At 44.6% G+C, this 24,080-nt stretch overlaps 1 protein-coding gene across 3 annotated transcripts in view; it reads right to left on the reverse strand.

Annotated features, from left to right (window-relative positions):
- Positions 1-24,080, reverse strand: part of samd11 (sterile alpha motif domain containing 11) — a 59,400-nt gene that overhangs the window by 17,134 nt on the left and 18,186 nt on the right. For all 3 annotated transcript variants that reach the window (XM_069660499.1, XM_069660498.1, XM_069660497.1), the window contains exons 3-5: positions 17,820-17,995; positions 10,153-10,262; positions 2,449-2,541 (exon numbers count right to left, since the gene is read on the reverse strand). In XM_069660499.1, coding sequence (XP_069516600.1) covers positions 2,449-2,541; positions 10,153-10,262; positions 17,820-17,995 — 379 coding nt within the window. The remainder of the gene's footprint in view (positions 1-2,448; positions 2,542-10,152; positions 10,263-17,819; positions 17,996-24,080) is intronic.

Raw genomic sequence — 24,080 nt, forward strand, 5'->3', positions numbered from 1 at the left:
AACAGTAAAGGACGAGTATAGGTATGTGTATATAGGGGATGTTTGCTTCAAAAGCCAAAAACCTAACCATATAGACACAAGAAAGTGAAATAGTAATGCACAAGCCCCATTTGCCTTAAAAGGAAACAAAGTGGTGGTACACAAACACTCACACAGATAAACACACACAAAAGCCCATGCATCTTTCAGGAGCTGGGTCGCGTCTCAGTAAGACTATAATGGCCAGAGATGAGTACAGAGGAAGAGGCTCCGGGCTGGGCTGCTTTTGGTCAAAGGTCACCCAGAGGGCAAAGGTCAACACCAGGCTCATGCTGAGCTCTACAATCAATCTGACATCATAATGCGCTCACACAAACACAAACACATCTATATTTGAACACAGACTTCAACCACCGTAAAAGATAACTTATTTCTATGATTAATAGTCATGTGTGTTTGTGTTTGCTGCAGATGTTGTTCGGCTCCCTGAGTGCATGTGTGTTTACGTGTATGCATGTTGTCCTGATGACTTCAGAGATGTGGTGAGCTGCCCTTGGTTTGGTGGTTTTTGCTGCTGTATAATGCATCAGTCAGGAAGTCTCTCTCAGGAGCCCAGAGGGACAGGCCCGGTAGCTGTGCCGGCTCCACGCAGGGCGCCCAGTTTCACGCCGAATGAAGTAGATATGAATAATAGAGGACGGCGACCGGATTCAAGCGCTACAGAGCCGCATTGTCTTGCCAAGGTTTACCTTCCCAAGGTCCATTATTTATGTTGTTCTCTTGACATATGGAGCAGATGAAAAGTTATCAATAAAGTGTGTGCAGTAAGAATCAGCTGCATTGTTATTCTCTCCAAAGGGGTCATTATATGATATACTATTGTATATATTATACTGCATATACAGTATTATGACTATATGTACACTGTATGTACTATAAGGCTGGGTATTATACATAACATAATATGAAACTCAAGTGTTTATAAAAGTCTTCTTATTGTGCCACTGAACTGTGTTTCCCACATAGACAATATGTGTGGTGTATGTGGGCAGGCAGATGAAGCATATTAAGGGCCGCTGAGGTAAATTTTCCAACCAATTCTGTCATGTTTCTTTTTTTTTATCTGTCCAAGATCGTCATCCACGACTGACTAATTACCGAACATCCTCCCCTCGCAGTGTGCCCCTCCCGTACCGGTAGCAAGCAGCATCTCCCCACATGCTCATCAGAGAAACACACACACAGAGAGAGGCGTATGTTGCTAAGTCCCTCCTGTAAATATACTGATTGAGGTGTGATGTCTCCTGTTAAATATGGACCTTCATATGGCGCTGTGCCCCAGCACAGTGCTGGTGTCATTCAGAACCAAGACGAGCCTCCTTTATAAAACGGGGTCGCAGGTGAAAAATGCAAAATGCCACTTGTGTGTTTTTTGGGCGACTTTGTAAAACGTAAATCATGATACTGGAAACAGAGCAGACACATATTGTGATCGAGAGAAAGAGGGACAAGCCGCTGTGTAACAGCGCCTCAGTTACAGCAGAGGTGTAGGTGTGTGGAGAAAAAGGGTTATCGCTGTGGTGTCTTGTTAGTGAGATTGTAAATTAGTATCTAAATTATTAGTTGCTGTTTTGGTTGCAAAACCGAAGTGCTCACATAAGGGCCTGTGTCCACGGACAGAATTTTTTTGCGCCAGCAGTGCCTGTTTTCTACACAAAACCAATGCAGTTCAGTGCTTTCAGCGCTCAGCGTCCTAAACGCAAAAACAGTAAGCACGACTGAGAAGCGCTCTGAAATTGAGCTTGGGCTGCTGCCAGCGCAAAAAACGCCATTAGTGGGCACAGGCCCTCAGTCTGCTTTTATGTTTTCCGCCATGCTCGCTTCTGAAGTAATGCCGGAAATGACGGCATGTAGAACGAAACAAGCCGACTAGCTTTACAGCGACATCTACATGAGAGGAGATAGCTGTGATCACAGTCATTTGAGGGAAATATAAGGGCGTTTCAAATCCTTTAAATCGATATGAGGGGCCGGAAAATCAAAAACAAATATTACGATAGATAGCTATATCGATATTAGTAAATCAGTCAGTCTACCCTTATTCCAGTGAGCCTTTAATGACTCCCCTACCTGTGTAACTGTACGTTTGTAAGAGGGAGGAATGGGTTAACAGAGAGATTGCAATGAAGAGTCTATATGAAAAAGTGAGACACTGTGTGTGTGTGTGTGTGTGTGTGTGTGTGTGTGTGTGTGTGTGTGTGTGTGTGTGTGTGAAAATGACCCTGACACACTGACCACCAGCTAAGCTGAACCAATAACCAGTTGTTTTTCTTCTATATCCGCAGCTCTCATTCTCTCTCTTTCAGTGAGACTCAGTCATCGTGTCTTCTTTCCTTCAATTTTCACCCTTTCCTCTCAGAAAATGATTACGATGATGTCACAACACACAAATACACTTTGAGGTCTTACCTTTGGGGGATACGCTGCGTGACTTCTTGCTGTCAGAGGGACACTCGCTGCTGCTGTTGGGAGAGAAGCTTCTTCTCTTGCCTAGAAGGTCATCTGTAAACACACAAGAAGAGGGACAGAGTCAGGAGGAGGCCGCAGCGAAAGATCGATATTGACGCTTTGCTCCACGTCTACCTGTATACATGGCGACTGCTTTAGAAATGCAGAGTAAGAAAAGAGAGAGAGTGAAAAGGAGCCAGAGAAAAAAAAAAGTGAGAGGTGAAGAGAAAGAGAGAAACAGAGCGAGTGAAGCAAGCCACTGGCGTCTGGAGATGTGCCTGTTCTGTCAGATATAAGAGGGGGCCTGCACCGCCGTGGATGACAGATCTGCCCAGCTCTTTCACGTGTGTGTGTGTGTGTGTGTGTGTGTGTTTGTCTATTTGAGGGAGGAAGGAGGGCTGTTTCTCTCTGCATCTCCTCAAACGTCTCTCTCCAACTGTCTCTCCTCAAGTGTTATCACTGTTCTTCCTCCCTCTCTTCTCTTCTTTCTTCTCGTCTTCCAGATGTTTAAACAAAAGCCTCTGAGTGAACTAAAGTGCACGAGAGCCTCTCAGCTGCTTGAGAAATCCCTCTCATCCTACATTACGTCTATATCACGTCTTTATTTTTAGTTTGTCTACCTACAGCAGCCACTCCCCTCTCTCTTGTTGCTGCCTTCCCCTCAAACACTGGTCTTTAAATCTAATTTCTCCATCTGCTTCTCTGTCCTTCTCTTTCTCCCCTCATCAAGGTGTGTTTATCAGTTCTCTCTCTCCTACCATTAACACCCTCCCTGCTTCCCCCTCCTCCTCTCCCCTGCCACCAAAGAGGAGCATCTAGTGTACAATTACTGCACCCCCTACTGCCTCTTCCTCCTCCTCTCCTCCCCTCTCATCCCTCTCTTCCTTCCCGCCCATTCGCCTCACCTCCAACCCCCCTCAAACACACCTCAAATCAATACGGGCCTAATCAGCGAGGGAGGGGATGCAGAGCACATTGCACGCAGCGCCGGCAGGAAGGAAAAAGCCGTTTGTCATTGCGCTCTCGCTCTTTCTTTCTCTATTTCTATCTCTGCACCTCTGCTTTTTCTCTGACTCGGTTTCTTCCTCCGCAGCCAAGCCACAGCAGCAACTGCTTCCCTTCTTTCTCTTCTTTCTCGCTTTGTCTCTCTCACTTCTTGGTGCGTATTTTTAGGGACGGGGGGTGTTTTTTTCCCTCCCTGAAGGAGAATGGTTCCTCTCTCTCTCTATTTCAACAAAGCAATTTTTCATCATTTGCACAGCATGTGTAAACAGTACGGAGAAATGATGAACAGAGGGTACAAAAAAACCCTGACGTAATTTCATAGCAGTACCCAAGCAAGCAACACTTCTGTCATGTCTCCTGATATTGTTGTTACCTTAGCAACAGACAGACAGTCATCAACAGCGGAGTGAAGCTGGAGTGGAGTCTGACCTTTAACCTTTAACCCATCACCCAAACTTATGTTCTTCCTTCTCCATAACAAGACACAGATAGACAGGGAGGGGAAAGAGACAGAGAGATGTAGACAGGACTCGGAGGACTTTGTTGGGCTGCTGCAGGAGCCCTGGTGTTTAGCGGTCGAGCGAGCAAAGGATGAAGGGAGAGAGAGGCAATAGTGAGGAGGTTCACTAGTGATCCAGTGTTTGATGTTGTCTCTCAGGTCCTGAGGAGATCCACTCCCAATACCATCCTAAAAGAGGCTGTAAGGGGAGGGGGAGGGGCACTAATGGACAAGTCTATGACCTACACACACTCACACACACACACACACACACACACACACACACCAAATGTATTTTACAATTTCTACTTTTTCCGTCATCTCCGTTATTACCTCTGTTTTTTTCTCATTTTCAAATTATGTTCAGAACATTTCTTTCACTGGTCCTTTCTAAAAAAAAAAAGGGTTCCATCTATCCTATTAGTGGAATATTAACAAAGAGAGAGAGCCTCCATTAGTTAAAGCCCCTCTCCTACAAACACACACACACACACACACACTTACACCCACACCCAGAGCCTCTCATGATCAAACACACACACTTGAGTCGTCTCTTGAGCCGACCTCACTCAAGACACTGCGTCTCCAGAGCGAGTGCCCGAGGGCCAGAGATTTGAGGGCGGAAAGCTTTTAAAGCCAATTAAATGGGGCTTCTTAGCGCACCGGCGCTCCCTTTTAATGCCCAACCCTGAGCTCGGCTAGCGTCTATGCTAACCCTTTTACTCCCACTAACACAGCTTACAGTGATGTTTGCTGCCCTGGGCAATTCCCTATCACCTGCTTGTTAATATGGCTGAAGAATTAGTGGTTATGGAGTCAAGAGTTTGATTTTAGGTTCAAGGCGATGTGATTTTTCCTGTTTAATTATTAGTGCAAATAGCATTAGCTGCTATGATAAAGCCCTCAGTTTACGTCTACAGGCTAACCTGTCTATGTTAACCTAAACACACAGTACTCTAGCCTCTGCCTCAGTTCCTCACTGCTAGTTAACCTCCTTCTTATCTGCTGTTCCTCCCACTGTGAGAAAAGAGGGATGAAAACAGAAGGACAGATAGAGAAAGAGGAAACAGCAGGACCTAAACCACTTCTCTTTCATGTGACACCACCAGGGCGAATCATCAGGCAGGGGAGCATTCCTCTTTTTTTCCCCTGCTCTCTGATTTCCTCTCCTCCCTCAAACTTTAGTCCTCTTCCTCTCCTCTCTCCATCCCATGGAGCGTGGTGACAGCTCAGACAGCCAGACTCCTTAATTCCTCTCTTACTCCGTTAATCTGTCATCTTTATCAGGCCGGGGAGGGGGGAGCTGTGAGAGGAAAAGGGGGGGGAGTGACAGGCGGGGACGTGGGGTGGGCCGCCAGCCGCAGCCCCCCGATCAATCTCCACATTACAGCTGACAGAATGGTGCTAATAACTTATTGATCCCCCCTCCGTGCGCCGGGGCCTCCGCCGGCCCTGAAAGCCCTGCCATTGATTGGCTTACAGGCCGATGCAGCTGGGAGAGGGAGGGGAGGAGAGGGGGGGGACTGATGGGGGGTGATGGAGGCGCTTCTGCTCACGCTAAGGGGAGGATGCGCCACTGCCAACACGTGCACATGTACACAAACAGCAACACTGCTGCTCTGTTTGTCATGTTCTATGTCTTTACAACAGGAAGAGAGAAATCAAGAGAGGTAGAGAGACACAAGGTAGAATGGAAAACATGGGAGGAGACTGAAATGTGTAGATGATTAAAAATGGCCTTAAAATAAAAACAGTGACATTATAATTTAAATTAAAGTTCATTTTGCATCTCATTATAATTATGTCACATTAAAAACCCCGACATGCTATTTTTGCTATATATAGACTTTTGTTTTGTCGTTCTTAACGCCCTCTGTGAGGTACAGCAAGTCCTTCCTGTTAAAATCACCTGGTGCAGCGTTTCTAATGAGCAGGAAGTGATGTTTCCAGCAGCAGTAACAGTGGTTTAGGGTTGTGACAGCCATGATACTGAAAGCTGCTTAAATAAAGGTCAATTACTGAATACTTTTTGTAATGAGATTAAATTATTCTCTGATAAAAGGTTTTGCCAAACAGAGCAATTTACTTTTGAATGAGTCAATCAATAAAGAAAGAAAATAAACCTGTAAAAGTGCATTAAAAAATGTTTCTCTCACAAGCAGGAGAGTCTTCATGATATTGAATAGTCTACAGTAGATGGCGGTCAGAAAGGTCTCTGTTTGATTGTGTCAGAAAAGCAGCAATGCCGTTCAAGGTGGAGACAAGAGGAGACTTTTAGGAACCAAAGTAAACAGAACAATTACTTCTTTAGATAAGACCGAAAGAGAGAGGGGGAACGCTTCTGTGGTTGTCTGCTTCATTAGCTCTACTTTTCCTGATGGTTGAGTACAGCTGTGCTTATCAGCGAGTGTCTATCTGGATTATTGTGCAGTAGTTTTTCCTCTTCAGAAAAATGAACAACATGCAGACATGTAGTTGTCACACTGTTTCGTGAGGAGTGTGTTTCTATAAGGTGAGCGGGATATTTATTTGTTCGAACAAGCCCTAAAAATGTAATTAATATCCGCTTTTATTGTCGAACCTTTTGTGTCCTTCAATGTTATTCTTCTGCTTACAAGTCAATATTCTTATCAACACAATGGTGAAGTCACATTTTATTAAAGGCTTTTATTAAAAGGCTACGTTTGTTGATTATGTATCCATAACAAGAGTAAGAACAGGACTGAAAATGTAACAACATTGTTATGTCACTTTGATGAAAGAGAAATCTGATTCTACAAAGCAATGTGTTTGGGCTTTTAACACCAGTCATGAACAGGAACAGCAGTTTGAGTTGGTTGAAGGTAAAAGACAGAAGTATAGAGAACTTCTCACAGAGCTTTGTGAGATATACTGCACAAATATAATACAATATAAATATATATAACTTTCTGAATTAACTTTTGTTTGGTTTCCATTAAGAGTTCAGAAGAGAGGAAAAAGTATTTTCATCATTTACTCAACATTTTATGTTTGTCATCCATAAATGTCCTCTGTTGACGGAAGCATTAGCTCGTTTTTACCAGTAACCCTGAGAAGCCATTTTGTTATGGCAGCACAATTACATTCCTATTAAGCCGTGGGATGCTTTAAAATATTTACAATCCTCACTTCCTTTTTGCTTCTGTGTGACGGAGCTAATGACATCAGAAATCCTGTAGTGTTTACTTGTGTTTAGAATTGCTTTTCTATGCTAATCACGGAATAACAAGCTGGTAATACTTTAAAAGCAATCCTCACTCACAATCAGGCTGAGAGAAGAAAGTCCTGCACAAACACGCTGGGCTGCAGATTCACACGCAAGCAAACATCTAAAACCAGGCATTTAAAACCACACACGGAAAGGTGCACATGCTGAAACACACACACAAATGTGCTCAAGCCCCAAACCACCGCTGCAACCCCCAACCACACACACACACACACACACACACACACACACACACACACACACACACCGACAGGCTGTAACTGCCTCTGGGAGTCTGAGTGCAGGGAGCAGAGGAGAGAGAGTGTGGCGGTCCAAAAACACCTTATCTGCCTGTTTGAGTCTCCGGTCTGACCGCAGAGCCACGGTTTACAGTCTCCACAGGCAGCCAGACTCTCAGCGTCGGCGCCCTTGCTCCCCCCCTCCCTCCCTCCTCTCCTCTTCCCTCCTCCCTCCTCTCACAGAGCCTCTGAATAGCCAGCGGCTGGGGAGTGAGAGAGCGAACGAGGGAGGGAGGGATGGAGAGAAGAAGAGAAGGAGGGAGGCAGCCCTCCTGTCTGTCCCTCAGATTTAATTAACGGCCCACTCCGGCGCAGAGACGACCCAGCAAGCCTGCTTCCCTTTCCTCATGACCCACACACACACACACACACACAGAGACACACATACACACACAGAGCCGTCCGCCGCCGTGGCTGCCGCCTGCCCTCCCCTGATACCACCGCACTCATTCATCTCTCTTTCCTCTGTCTCTCTATTTCCAAATGTTTCTCCCATCACTGCATCTCTGCCGCTTTCTCTCTCTTTTCCTTAATTTTTGTCCTGTCTCCCTCTCCTCAGATTCTCTCCCTCCACAGTTCACTGATAGACTCCTAAAACACGTAGGAGAAGTCAAATAGGAGAGCTGACTGACAGAACCGAGCAAACACAATATCATAGACAGCGAGTCGTGTTTACCGTCTCATCCATCTCAAATAATCCACTGCTCTAAAACTTCATACACCCACCTATGTATTTGGACGCAAATTTGAACCTGTGTTGATTTTGCGTGGGCACGCATCTGTATAACTACGTGTCATTTGTGTGTAATTGTGTGTTTGTGAGCGTGTGTGTGTCTAATTTCACTGGCAGACAGAATTAGAGCCAGTGGCTGATCGGATTGGACTTGTTTACAGACACAGAGCGAGCCGCTTAGGCAGCGCCTGTTAAATCTCCCTTTAATGGTCAAACGGACAGATTTTTAGGGTTTTGGACCCCCTCTGGTTTAGGCACACTGTGCTCACCCCCTCCTACCTCACCCACCTTCCTCTAGCCCCTTGTGTCTTCCTCCATTAAGATAACTACTCAGAGCTCTGATTTCTCCATTAAGTTTATCAGCTGATTAGGCCGCTATTTGGGTGGAAATCCGTTGCAACCCGGGGTTTAAGACACTGGCTGGGCTGGCTGTTGAGCAGTCTAATACCCTCCACCTTCCACCCACCCTGGCTGATATCACAGGGACCGTATGGAGAATTAATCTGGCAGACAGAAGAGATGAGCATACAGAGAGAGATGGTATGGAGGTGTTGGGTCTGGGCTGATTATGGCACTTGCTGTGTCTTTATCTAATGGTATAAGAAGGGAGAGGGTCAAACCCGGGTTAAAGGAGGAGCAAAGGTTTGTTCTTCGTTAATAACACGGCATGCATGCAGTAATTTGCTTTTGTGCGGATGGGGTGTACTCAATTCAACATGCTTTTATTTTGAAAATCCATAATTATGATTCACTTTTCCTGTTCGCAAAAGTCAGAAGAGATGTAATAAAGGTTATCTTAGTGAGAAAAGTGAAAAAAGAATGACAACCTTTATCCTGATTGAAAGCAGCAGATTATAAACTTCTAAAAAATTCAATTTGTGTGAAAGTTAACTGTCGTCCAAAAAATTCACATAGCCTAGTACTTTAAAACTGTTTCTAAATGGAAATATAAAATGTTTAAAATGTAATAATATGATCATGTGAAAACTTTGTTTGACTAGTGAAGCATGTTGCCCTCAAAAACCAGCTGTCGCTCAGTGGTCCAAAAATCTGAAGGTCAAAGGTTCAATCCGCATGTCGAAGGCCGCATGTTGAAGTGTCCTTAGGCGAGATACTGAACCTCATATTAGAGGTTAGATCCAAATAGGCAGGTGAGCAGCCTCTGTCATGAGTGCATGAATGTGTGTGTGGGTGAATGTGGCATGCAGTGTAAAGTGATTTGAGACGTAGAAAGGCGCTATATGAGTGTAGTGCATTTACCGTTTACCTCTCAACAATGTTGGCATACAGTAGGCTACACAAACGTGTCATGGGACAGATACGACTAAGAGGCAGAGTTATCCAGTAAAGAAGGTTGATTGCTACGGAGTGATTTCAACAGCGGCTGTCTTACAACCATATGTCTTTGATGGCTGCACTCTATCCTTATAAAAGCTACTTGACAAATAGCTGTGATTAAATGCTGTCTGTGTTCTGTCTGTAAGCTGGAAGAAAAGCTCTTAGCGCGCACACACACACACACACACAAAGGCATGGTTCCTCAGCTCACATGAAACTGGATTAATGGCAAACAAAGCTATTTATTCAGAGGTAATTTAAAACAGGGGGTTTAACAAAAATCCTGGAGTGCGGAAGAGAATGTGGAAAACCATTAAGTAATCAAATTGAGAGCGACCCCCAGGAATGAGTAATAAGCTTATGTTAAATTCCCCCAATCACACAAATTAGAGCAAATTAAATGGGTAATGGAAGGTTTACATATGTTACAGGAGATGTACAAGGGGATATATCAGCAGTCTGGATGCAGAGGAAGAAAGAGATGAACAAGGGAAGAGAAAGAAAACATCACTCTGACTAAACTTTAAGCACACACACACACACAGCTTCACAGGGGTCCTACCTGTGTGTCCAGTACTGGTGTTGTGGTCAGAGGCTGACTGGCCCTCGGGCATGCCGTGCTGTCTGGTGTGGTGCAAGTTCGAGATGATTGTAGAGAGGTCACTGTCACGACTGTAACACACACACACACACAGACACACAGGGAAGAGAGGATAAACACTTTTAAAAGCAGCCCCAAACAAACTTAATTCCACAACGCAATCCAAACCAGCATGTGATAAAGCAGCAGAGCATAAATTCCTACTATTTCACACTCTACTTACCGCACAAATCCTCCATCCAGAAAGCAGCGTCCCCTCTAAATTGCATACCTCCACACACAGACTCAGCAGCTACAAGTGGCTGTCCTGTCAGCTGCCTCTTAGCTCTGAGGTGTGTAATACACTCTGACAGACTACCGCATCCAGCACTTTTAGGTCTCATCCCTGCTCATCTTCCACGGTAAGATGTATTAACGAACATATTCACAACTCATAAGGAGTTTAGTAGCTTAAAACCTGATTATGGCTCTTTTTAAACTGAAAACAGCTGCTTCAGAGAAATACGGCAATTAAGCAACATGGAAAGACAGATGACAAATATTAAAGATAAAGCACATTAGAAAGTCTTAGTTACTCATTATGGATGTAATATTTAAATCAATATGTGATATACGGAAAATAAAATGTGTTTTCTTTTCTGTTGTCATGTCGACACTTCAACAGCAGATCCTTTGCAACAAAGCTGTCCAGAAGCCTCTCCCTGTCCCGTCCTTCGTCGCCCAAAGGAGGTGCAGCAGGAGGGTTTAGAGATTAGGCCCAGATCTGGTTGGAGCCACTCTGCCCTTCTACATAATCAAACAGTGGGCGCACACAACTGTGTCACTGAGGTATTTAATTTACAATCTGATTAACATCCTGATCACATTAAATGCCATAATGATGGGAAATCAGTGCTTAAGAGTTTGAGAGGAGTATAGCAGCTGAGCAGTACAAGGTGATGAAGTGATGGCTAACAGCTTGTGAGGTAGGAGAGGTGCAGGGTTGAATCCTTTTACCCTCAAGTCCCAATGTTATTTATTCATAAATGGCGGACGTGCTGTTCTTGCTGCATGGAGGAGTTTTTAAAAGCAGAAAAGAAGCAAAAAAAAATCCTGTATACTGTCATTTCATGTACAAAATAAGGCTGAAAACATGCATTATTTAGACATTTCAGTTTAATGTTTTCAGCATCCTCTCGTGTCAGCAGGAATCTTGTTTATAGGCTTAACTGGCAACTTTATTGAAAGCAGAATCGTCTATGAAGGGGGTCTGGTATGACACAGCAAGCACAGTTTATGGGACAGGAGCGGTGAACGGTTCTTAGCTGCCACCACTATGACGAGGCCACACTGTTTGCGGCTGCTGGATTTGGGTTTTTACAGTCCCATGATTACAGGCTGCTGCTGTAATGTCAGGCTGTCGGTCGCCAAGCTGTTTTCCACACGCTAACAGAAAAGATGAAGGAGAGCGTAGAGGTCCCTAATGCTGGCCGTGCTGCCTTCAGCAGTCATCTTTCACTCACAGAGAAGAAGTGAGTCAGAAAACGGTCTCAGACAAAACAGTCACGACCTGTTGCTTAGCGAGGAGACGCTTGATCGGACTGCTAACTTCTGGACTAATCATAGACTTCTTTTTTAAGGACCAACTGACTAAAATAAGTATCTATCTGTGTCAGAGAGCTCAACGGGCTTCTTCCAAAAGAAAATGAGTTGCAGTTAGGTTTTATAAATTGTGCTTAAAGTCATATAATAATGTATCTGCGTCACTCAGCGACTCCAACAAAACACACATCACACACTGCGCTGTGAGAAACTGCAGCAAAATCCATCCGTCTGCTGGCTGCGTTATAACACCACCCTCTGTCCATCATTTAAAGTGATCATGATAATGCCATCCTGAACTTCTCAGCGAGGTGATGGGGTTATTATCCCGTGGCGAAGTAGCCGCTCTAAGCCATGAACGGCAAGGACATTGTTAGTGGGGTAATTAGCGCACTTTTCCTGAGCTGTCCCGCCTCGGCTCGGGCTAATGAGGGCCTAGCCCTATCTCCACCTACCTCTGCCCTCCCTTCACTCCCTCCCCCTCTCTTTCTCCGGGTGGAGGCAAGGTCATACTCAAGCCCTGGAAGATGAAGGGGGGGGGTTGGGATGGTGTTTAAAACCCAGTCACCTGAGTCAGCGCTCCCTAAGGAGCTCCTGAGGCTCGGGGTTAGCTGGGAAGGACGGGGGCCTCAGAGAGGATGGAGGGGGGTTATATGGTGGCTGTTGGGCCCGATAGATAAGGACATGAGCTGCCTTATAATCACACAGGTGCACGCCGGAGACAATCATCTCATCCTCAGCTCATCCCCAAACTTGTCAATACCGCCCCTTCATCCCCGTCTACCAGTCAGACACACCGACCCAGACACCGGGGTAACTAATATGAGTTAATGCTCAAAGTATCTCATGGATGCCACTGATATCCAACATTACTGAGATGACAACAACAAGTCTGTGAATATATTATCTAAAGTAGGAAAGTTTTCAGGATTAAAGTCAGGAAATATTTGACAGGAACAGAAAGAACTGGAATTAAAGCAGAAGAATCTGGCCTGTGGATGCAATGTAGTTTTGCTGGGTTCTTTCAGTGCTTCTATTCTATGAATAATATCACTTATTATCGTCCCCACTGCTCAGTGTTATAATATGTAGAGAAAAACTTTTCTACAGTTTTGCAATAATCATTTTTTCTGTATTCCTGGATCACATGTCCTTTAAAAAGAATTTCAAAAAGTCCAGGGCTGAGCGGGGTTACAGTAGAAATAGACCAGTTGTTGGGCTTCCTTCTTTTGTTAAGGAAAGCTTGTGCTTCCTTCTAACATTACCATTCAAAATGGTCCTGACCACATAAAAGCCTTTCCTCCTGGCACAGGGAGGCGACTCAGTATAAATGCCCAGTAGTGGCCTGCTGTGGCATTGGCACGCGGAGCTGAGGTGGCGGGGCTGGAGGTCACAGTGTGAGCTGGCAGAAGCTGGCAGCCCAGGCACCCTGACGCCATGTCTCACACCACCACTGGGAAAGTGCTGACAGACAGACAGCAGGGATGTGAAGGTGGAGGAGTGGAGGAGGAGAGAGAGAGAGAGAGGAAGAGAGCGACAGACACAGGTCGCGAGCGCTGTGTAACATCTGGTGCTCGCAGGTTTACTGTGCACCCTTCCTCTGCTCTCAAAGCTACACACAGTCTGCTCCAACCTGCACAGGTGGCTCACAGCAACGCTCAAAATCTACCAGGCAACATGTAATATTTAACAGCCTCTGCATAGTGAGGTATAGACTGAGCTTATAATTTGGTACACATAACGCTTAAAGCAGGAATATGGATCTGATCCATGTACATTTCATGTTTTATCTGATTCCTTTGAGAAACGGGAACCCAATTGTCATGCTGCTCACAGTTGGATTGAAAGGAAAGCCGCAACTGGGAACCCTGCGAGCAGAGGGGCTAATGAATACATACAGAAATAGATACATAAATAAGTAAGAGTAGCCTGGCTTCACTTCTCCTTGTTGTTTCTCTGCTGTACAGGCTGACATGAGGTCGATAAGCCAGCCAAGGGAGGAAGGAAAATACAAGGGAAATAGAATATACAGTACGCCTGCCATGTTGCATGAACTTAGCCACACACATGCTTCTGGTTTTACTGATAACTTCTCTACTGGCTCACACACACTGCACTCTGTCCTTTTTTCTGGTTCTACTGTTTTTATCACTATTATCCTTCTAGCTTTTCCAATTCAGAGAGAAATTCTTCAAATGTTTTTAGGAGGATTTGTAAAGGGAAAGTATCTGTCACATTAACGGTGGACAGAAATGTTACGTGTTATGTACGTAGACACTGTTTGACAGGCCATCCTATTATTATCTTAGGCTGATGTCATCAAACAGGACGTGCCAAATAGTAAACAAAGTGTTATTTACACGTAGGAAAGGATAAATCACCAAATCTGTGTCTAAAATGCGGAAACACTGCTGACCATCTTTTCGCTGATCCTGTGTTGTGACCGGGAGTTTACAGACAAAACACTGCTCTATGTGAAAACAACAAATCTCTCGCTGCTAGCCAACACCCAATCAGCTACTAAGTTGCTGTGACTCTGTTGCCATGGCGAACGCAAGTAAACAATGCCAAAATTTCTTGTAGCGGAAAAGCTTCTCTAGAAAGCTATAAAACCTCTGTGAGCACTAATTAGTGCTTTAGGGGAGAGCCGTTTCCAGTAATTTCACACTGTCCGTGACCTCTTACTGGAATGAGGCAATGACACAGTTGTTCAATAAAGCCAGAGGACAAAATGTCAAATGACATACAGAAACAAACAGCATCAGCGTCTTCCTTTTCTCTTTAGTTATGATGAGAATTAAGTGAACTATCCCCACTAACACATTTGAGCCACTGTCGCTCCATGAGGAGATACACGGAGAGAAACTGAGAAAAACACTGAAATTAAGTTGCAAAATGTGATTTTTCTAAATGTTTATGATTGTGAGCATCCTCTGTTGTCTTCCAGTTGTACTAATCAGCCTCGTATCAGCGTGAACCTGCAGCAAACACTGTTGTTTTCTATCACAGCTCACACTACCTCAACCTTCACTGGGGTTAAAAACACAATTAAGCAGACGACCGTCCGAGGCTACAGTCAGGTGCATCCAAACTTCATACACAATGACTTTATCACCTTTATACTCAAGCTCAAAACCAATTAGATCAGATGTTATGTTCACTCCCTGCTGATTGGGTGAGCACAAAACAAGATGGCCCTGATATGAAGAAACCACATTACATATAAAAAGCACAGCTTGGTAAATCCTTCAGTCCGTCTGTGGCTCCCTCCTTTTACTTAATCCACTAAGTCTGCAATAATACATGCAGCAAATAAGTTTCTGCTCATTTGTAAAAGGTAGAATATGCATGTAAGATATCAAATAACGTACGGCCGCATGCACATATTAAAAACCGAGAAACTGCCTTTTTGGTTCATGTAAATAATTGCTATGGTGGTTTATTTTTCGCAGACTGAAAGGCACACGTCAGCGGGTGTAACTTATAAAAATCCATTGCGGTTGCCGGGTAATTACCCAGACTCTCAGTCAGCACTTTTCAATCAAAGCTTTGTTATCTACGGCCAACTGAAACAAACGCTAAGGTAGGCTTTGTTTTGCCCTTGAGTAAGATACTAAAATCCTAAGTTACCCCCCATCAAATATTTACTCCCTCAGATGAAACCCATAAATCAGCGTTAACGAATCCACGTCAGATAAAAATACCACCTGCGGAACCGAAACCGAGGTAAAATGTAGCACACTGTTCCTGCGTGTTTAACAGGAGCCACACACCATGTGCACCTTTTTGTCATAATCATTATAGAATTGGCTTTGTGTCTTTGCTGCACGATGGTCTCTGCTTATTCAGCGGGACAAACACGGGTCTATGCAGCACTAAGAAAGCTAATTGTCTGTAGAGCTATGAACATGAATCTGCTTAGAAGAATGTGGCAGCTTTATGAACTTACGAAGACGTCTGAAAAAGAATGATGAGCTATGACAGCAGACCTGTTGAAACTGAAACCAAGCGCTAACAAAACTAAAACGGAATTGTAGTTTTAAAAATAAATTGACACACACTGTTTGGATGTGTCACTGCAGACTAAAGTACAGTTACAGTAAGCAGGTTACAACAACCAAGTGGGTGTGACACGGTGGTGCCGCCAGCCTGATGATGTGTGGATGAGACAGCACAGATACACTCACACATGTATACAGAGGCCGCATATTTTTCACATCCATTGGCCAAATCCAATTTGTTAAGACCCTTCTACGACTCACTTACGAAGCTGCGGTCAATGGAAATCACATTTCCGTGATTGGACATCCCATTATCCCGTTCGTCCAGACCTGCACTGGGGGATAAAGCAGGCCTGAGACGGATGCCCGGGACAGACCGGAGCTGCGGCTCCAGCGAGTCCGTCGCCTTTCAAAGGGTAAAAGCCTGACATATTAGTCATAAGTGTTCTTTAAATTCATTATCATCTTAACACGCCAGCGGCACAAGTGTCAGGGGGAGGGGAAGCCCTCTTAAACGAGGTTAGTGGATCCATTTAAAGCTTCACAGTTGCCGTGCTGTCCGCCGTGTCACACGCAAATCTCAAGACATGAAAAACATCCCTTCCTGTAATGAGGTTGCGCAAGCTGCTTATAATGCAGCTGGGGACTTTCTGAGGTTAATCAATGAACAGCTTCTGCATTATATGCATCTATAACCCGTCTGATTTCTGAGTCATACCAGTCCGTACATACCAACTCATCAAGGATCCACATGATGTTTTTTACAGTTTATACCATTAATGCTGCAAAGTTCTGACAGTAGTAGAAAAAGCAGAGCGTATGTCCTCAGAGCCCATTCAGTTCTTAATGAGGTGACCGCACTGTAACCCTGCATGTGTGTGTTTGAATGCATGAAGATGTGAATATGAATGTTTACAGGCTTATAGTGAAAGCAGTCCACAAACCCAATCTAATGCGTCTAATTAATAATAATTTCCACTTTTGGGATTATGATTATTAGGTATTTTTCTTTCCTGTTGTATGAAGCATGATGATCCAAACTTTGGGTTTTCTTGTCTATAATGCAGCACATTCTTTCTAAGCTTGATCCAAAAGGCAGCTGGACTTGGTGGAAGTTCTTCAAGACGTCTTGAAGCCTCTGTAGGTCAACCTACTTTCGGGTGAGAGGTGAACCGTCTTCAAGAATTTCAACCAAGTCCGGCTGCCTTTTGGATTAATCTTAGAATTACCACGACCTGGATGACTGAGAACCTTCACAGACACCCTTCTTCTTCTTAGTTAGTGTCAGTCTGTTTTCGTTTTTCACTTGTAACCATTTCAAACATTTTTACAACTACGAAATAGTTGACAAGTACACGCAACAACTTATGGTTCATATTAACTGCTTAAAGATCAAACTGCTCCCAAGGCTTAGTACAGATGAGATGAAGCAGACAGTGGTGACTCAGGTGACTCAGTCTTTCAATATCAAGTCAAGACAGATACGCTCAGACTTGGCAGGAGCAACAAAACACAAACCGACAAAACCAATTAACACTTTGAGAGCTCAGCACACATCCTTCCATCAGGCGTCCCAAAGCAACAGCCATGAGGATATTTCTGAAACACTGTTCTTTGTCAGCTCCTCTCCTCGCGCCTTTAGTTATCCTAAAATCACTTTTGATGGAAATCCGACACATGCATCAGAGGTGCTGTTAAAAAAGTTATGTTGAAGAGAAAGAAGTGAGGGGATTGGAAGGCGAACAAAACAAAGGATTATTATTGTTAAATGTTTTCAACAGAAGTGACTCAGAGAGTAGCATGACATTTTCTTCTCATTGTGATTCACTCCACAACGTATATATTTTCAGGAACAACAAAAACCTTTGTCATCATGACATGTGCGTCACTGTCGATAAACTCACACAAAAAGGAAAGAAGTAAAATAAGCTTAAGGTTGTGGGTGTTGACTACAATCTGGTGTGAGCATAAGAGGGTGCAGGAGAGTCAAACATGCATCTTCCGTCCTTCTACATTTTAGCCGTGAACATAGAAGTCAATGCTCACCTCTTTCTCATGATACTGTAATGCAACTCGTCTTCCTGTTTGATGTGGGCATGATCCCCACTGGCTCGCTCGCTGCCTTCACTGTCGTCGCTGCTGAAGATGGAGGCCAGCTCCTTCTTGGGGACCCGGTTGGGGGGCAGGGGGATGGTGCGTTTCTCAGCCAAGCGCCCGCGGTTCTGCACGACGAGGCACAAAGGAAGAAGGAGACACTTTAGCAACAGGATTCATATACAGCATGTAAAGTTATTTCCTTGTTTTTATTTTCATTTGATCATTTGCATGTCTCTTGCTTTTACGTGGAGGTAATAGTACGTAGAAGATGAATCAAGGACTCTCACCCAGGCTGTCAGCGTTCGAGTGCAGTGTGAAACCAAAACTGAACCTTGAGTTATAATTTAAGCCCACACTATGTTTTTTTCCCCTTAACTTAACCATGTAGCTGTTTTGCCTGAAAACGCTCAAGCAGCCAGTTTCATGTAAACCTCATGTTCAGAGAGAACAAAAAGTCACAACCTTGTGCGTCTGTATGAGACGCAGAGGGCCCTGACAAAGCGTTGATATTTGACGGCCTGAGATCTGAGACCTTTCTGATCTTTACACTACTTTTCAAGATAAATTATGAATGAAAACTAGTAAGAAAGTGAACAGAGAAGTTAATGACAGGAATAATTAGCTTAACATAATGGATAAACAGTTACAATTCTTAGTTTAACATTGTTAAGCCTTCACCTAAACCTATCCCTGAGATAGAAGAACACATGTTTGTTAGGTACTAGTTAGATATTGTGCAGCTCAAATTCAAATGAATTACATAGTAACATGACGAGTGGTCTCAACAACAGCTACGTCACATGATCTCACAGGACACTGCGACAAAAAAGGTTTGTGAGGTTCCAACAAAAACTGGTTCAACAGCAAAGATAGAAACGTCAGTGTAGCTGGCATCCATGAGCTGCAGTGAAACCAAAACATCATCATCTGATGATTGACATCAGCCTCCAGCCAGGTATCACAAAGCCGTGTGTACTATGTCAATAAATTATAGCGTAATACTTCCAAAACTCCGCACTGGGTCTGTAATAGAGTAACAAACTGTCTCTGATTAAAAATTGAACTCAAGAAGAGAAAGTTGGTTGATTAATTCAAGTATTTATTTTGCTGCAAAGCTGCCAGCAGTAAGCAGAGAGAAGAAGGGATAAAGAGGAGAGAGTGGCCCTAGGGGTGTTAGGAAGTGAAGCTGGGCGACCTTTAATGTGACCTGAAGAGGTCACTGCAGATTAACATGGTCCTATCACAGAGAGAAGGGAGGAGGGGGAGAAAGAAAGGGAGGAGAGACAGGAGGGGAGAGACATGGCCAGAGCCGGAGAGATTGAGCTGGGGGAGGAAATTGGAGAAGAGCAGGGGAAGGGTAGGCTGAGGAGAAAAGTTAACAGGGATGAGGGAGAGTGCATGTGGGTCTGTAGAGGAGAGAGAAGAGAAGAGGTGAGAGAAAATACAGGAATGAAAGAGAATGTGGAGAGTAAGAACATGAGAGAGAGAGAGAGAGAGAGAGAGAGAGCGCCCGACAGTAAGGTCTGTCCAGTGTGGTGTGGACTTGGTTTGAAACTATATTCCCTCCTCTCTCTGTCTCTGTCTCTCTGCCTACATCTTTGCTCTTACTCCCGGACGCCTCCAAGCCCTCCAGCTATCCCTTCCACCACACGCAACCCCACTCTCCACCACTCCCTCCTTCCCTCGCTCCTTCCATCCCAGGAGGCGCGGCTGCGTGAGTGGCAGGCGGGGGCAGGAGGAGGGATTTGGGGGCTCCTAGCCAAGAGGCAAACAGGTGCAGCCCCTCTGGAGTCTCTCAAATGGCAGACATTAAAAAGAGTTTGGGAGGGGGGGGGGGGAGACAGAGGAAGATGAAAACATCCCCCAGGATGAGCAGGCCACAGAGTTCTGCACATTTCTCTCCTTCTCTTTTTTATCAAGCCATGCCAGAAAAGAGGTTTTTCCTCCTTTCTTCTTTCCTGTTGGAGCTTTCTCCAAGTTCTGCTCAAGCGTTTGAGGACAGTGGATCACTTTCTGGTACTTCTGCAGCTTCCTCTCGCGGCCTCGCTGTCGGACGTTAGAGCTGGAGCTCTAACGGGCCAGTACAGGAGGAAACAGGAGCAAAGCATCTCATTAAAACAACAGAACAGCAGTTTTCCATGGATGCTACCGCGGTCACATCTGTCAGACACACACATCTGTTTAATACTAAATCTCAGACACACAGTCTCTTCACTGCTGTTTTCACATTGTCAGGAAAACGCACAATTTCACATGCGTAACCCACTCACCACCTACACACGCACACTCTTACACACACACCTGCTCCTGTTCCTTAGAATTCCCCTCTAAAGCAGGGGATTTTACTCGGAGCACGCCAGAAATACAGTGTATACAGGAATAGTTTGTCGAAGACCAGTCGTGACTCTGGCTCCGCATGTGTGTGTATGCGAGCGAGACAACCACCCACATGGCCGTGACATACCCAGGCTGACAGCCCCCGTCAACCCCCCCTCTTCCTCCCTCCTCTCTCCTCCCGGAAAGCCCCGATCCTTTCTTTAGTGGCACTGACGCAGAACTGGGGGTGAGCTCCCACTGCTTCCGGCAACACTTCCGCAGCACGGGGGAGGGCTCTCCGAAACAAAACACGAAGCAAAACACACCCCTGGCAGCCCACGTAGGAGCGCTCAAAGGAAGGGCGCCTGAGCGCTCAGGCTCGTACGCGCACACACAAACACACACACACACACACACACACGTCTGCACAGAGCTGAGGCAACCTTACTGCGTGTGGTCAGCCTCCTTTCAGCCATGGAAAAAAGTCTCTCATAAAAGTCCCACTAAAAGCACCTCTATGAATATCGCCTCCCACGCTTTCTGTCTGACAGTCAGGCAGCCAAAAACTGTATCTGGGCTTCACATTTAGACACAAGAAGACACAAATACATCCAGATGCACACACACACACACACAGAGGGACACACTGACCAACTTATTACTCAATCTAGAAGGACAATTTAAATTTCAGTGCATGACAAACATTTACACTCACTTAATCATTATGGTTTTATAACACCTTAATAAGAGTGACACTAAAAGTTGAACTTGAACTTAAAACAATTCAAACTAATTATAGCAAGTTTGCTGCTGTGACTACAAAGTAGTGCAGGTGTTATAGTAACAATACATTGTATAAGTCAGATAACATTTTTACCATTACCCAAGATTTTCTTTGGTAAACTAAAGTGTACACAGTTAGCTTATCTCAGCTGACCTCACTCAACACTATTGACATCCATTAAAGCTCATTAACGCTGCTGTGAGGAGTTTTTCGCTATGAAACAGACTGAAATGAATTCTGATGACTCTATATGAGCTAGTTATTTTAAAGGCCTGAAACTGCTGGCGGGGGGGAGGTGTAGACGAAGCGATTAGCTGCACGCTGCTTTTGTTTACATTTTACATGGCAAACATTTTAAGTGAGTGATACATGACTGTTAAAGAAAGACAAGATTTTCTGGTAAAAACTACCACTTAAGCATGAACAGGACAAAATCAGCAAAGAGATAAGAGGTACGGCTTTGTCCACAGGGGGCGCCAAAATCAACACAAACAGAAAGTTCCTCACAGGAGCTTTAAACTGCCCGCAATGTGACATGCACATTTACAGATGAACTGTCCTGCTTTGTGAACCTATTTATCACATCATAACTTTTCTGATATTGAAAAAGGATTTTTTTTTTTAAATAACCACAGAATTTTACTGAAAATTGTCCTTATTTGTAGTAAGTTACATGATTTTGTAACAAGACAACAGAATATTATAGGCTGTATTATATAAAAGTATAATGATAGTAAAGTTAAAAAGCAGATGAGTCTTAATGTGGTTTGTTTGTGGTTGATAAATGGCGTCATTTTAGCTTATTTTCACTCCCTACTTAATTCCGATTCTCACCTGGACATCATCTGCATACAGTCTCATTTAATATGAAGATATGGCTCATAAAGCTTTAATGTGAAAAAGAAAAGCAATCTGTTGGATCTATACAGTGAGCAATGTGCTTATATTAACAGCCATGAAAGTTCCTGTAGCTGATTTAGATGGTGTCCTAAATTTATACATTTAAAGCACGGGTTGGTTTAAAGGCAACAAAATGCTCGTGTAGGGTTTAATCACAGCTCCTCGTTGGCAGACATAGGCGCTGAAATCTATGCAGAAATTATAAGCAATCGAATGTTTTCTCTACAAATTTAATTCAGACTTTTAAATGAGCTCTTGGTGGAAAAGAGAACCAATAACAGTGTGTTTTTTTCTTTCTCCTTGCGTTATTTCCTGAAAGGTGCAGTGCCCCGCCGCTGGCTCCAACCAGCATTAGTGAGCACACACCCACACGCTTATGCACACACACACACACACAGCGGTAGCCGCCCGTGACATTCCTGCAGCTGCGGCGCTCTCTCTCCCTTGCACGCGCCCCCCCAGCGATCTCCCTGGGGGACGAATGCCTAATGAGTCACGCGCCTGTCTGCCGTTACCTCGCAGCATGTGTGTGTATGCGTGTGTGTGTGTGTGGAGGCGGGATGGCGGGCCGACTTGGCGCGAGCACTAGGGGAAAGGGGGAGGGGGGTATGAGGAGACGACAGAAAAGGAGAGAGGGGGAAAAAACGAGCGTGAGGAGAGTGGGAGAGGGGGTTGAAGCGGTCATTACCGCGCTCTGAAACAAGGCTGGAACAAACTATGCGTCTGCTGTGTGTTTGTGTGAGCTTGAGATCAAATTCATCTTAAAAAACAAACTACTTAATCTTACTTTCTGAAGTCTCACCTCAATATGTCTGACTCACTCGCAGGGAGAGCCATGCTGACATTTTCACAGGTGCACCTACGACAGGTGATGAGCGACCAATTTGTCAGCTTTCATCCAATCGGGTTCAGGATGCAAACTTAACCCGATGACTGTGAATAAATCTGAAGTTTGTATGACGTGTTGGATAGTCAGGATGATGTTCCTGAGGACATTAAAGAAACTAGAGCGACTAATTTGGGCGTTTTTTTCCTTCCCCGGCAGCCATGATACTGTTTGTTTACAGAAACACCCATTTGCATCCACTGTACTCCATGACCTCTCTGGGGCATGTTCTGCATCAAACCAGTGAAAGGAATCAGACAAAGGCCCACTATACTGTGCAGGCCTCACATTATCTGAAGAGGCTTATATTTGTCTGATACGGCTATAATCAAATTATTGCGTGCATGTCAACAAACTTCTTCTGCAAGAAGAGCAGAGATCTGTTAACAAACTGCAGATATGTGCAGATATGTAGAAATGTGTTGAACCCCTGTGGCTATCAGACTATAACGCTCATATATGTATGTAAGTACAGAGTCAGCTATTGTCACTTTAAACCCTATTATCCCATTACTATACAAAATATTATATATATATATATATAACATATCCTATCAATAATGGTGTCATTATTTGCGATGACAGACGCACATGAGCATAAAACATTTCCTGTGACACCTTACTCAGTTAAAGCAGCAAGGTGTCACACTTTGTTCTGATGACCGTCTATGAATGATGTTTAAGAACCTTGCTGTTCTTGCTTTGTGTTAAAAAAGAAGAAAATAATTAATAATTAATTAATTTGTTGTGAGATCAGGCACAAACCACAACAAGACCATCTCCATATAAGTGTAAATGTACTTCATACTTTGCTAAATAAATCTGAGTCTTGATAACTGTGTGCTTGTGTGTGCATGTGTGTGTGTGTGTGTGTGTGTGTGGTTTATGTACAGACTTTAGGCAACACTTGGTTGTTCAAGGCCGTGTGAGAGAAAGAGAAAAAAAGTGAGAAAGCACCGTAGGGCGGACAGGCATGCGACCAAGTCGTCACCCCCCCCCCCACACACACACACACACACTCATGCTCTCCTGCACCCTCGGCCCCCACGCGCTGAGTCGAGCGGGCAGTTGCAGCCCAGTGGAGCGGCACAGGGCAAGGGGAGGGGGGTGGGGGGAGGGGGAGAGGTGCACAGAGGGCGAGAGGCGGCGAGGTGGTGGTGGTGGTGGGGGGGGCTGCTGGGGCGGCGCTGGGAGGTCAGTGGCGGTGCAGTCAAGCGTGCCAGCGCGCCTTTCGCTCTCCCCTCTGCCTCTAGTTTCTTTCTCTCCCTCCTCCTCCCTTATTCTCTCTCTCTCTCTCTCTGTGTTTGGATAGGCCCACCGAGGC

The sequence above is a fragment of the Semicossyphus pulcher genome, unplaced genomic scaffold (assembly GCF_022749685.1).
Source record: "Semicossyphus pulcher isolate SPU_LCO1_2020_fin unplaced genomic scaffold, fSemPul1.0.p SCAF_13, whole genome shotgun sequence".
In the NCBI taxonomy this organism is placed as follows: Eukaryota; Metazoa; Chordata; class Actinopteri; order Labriformes; family Labridae; genus Semicossyphus; species Semicossyphus pulcher.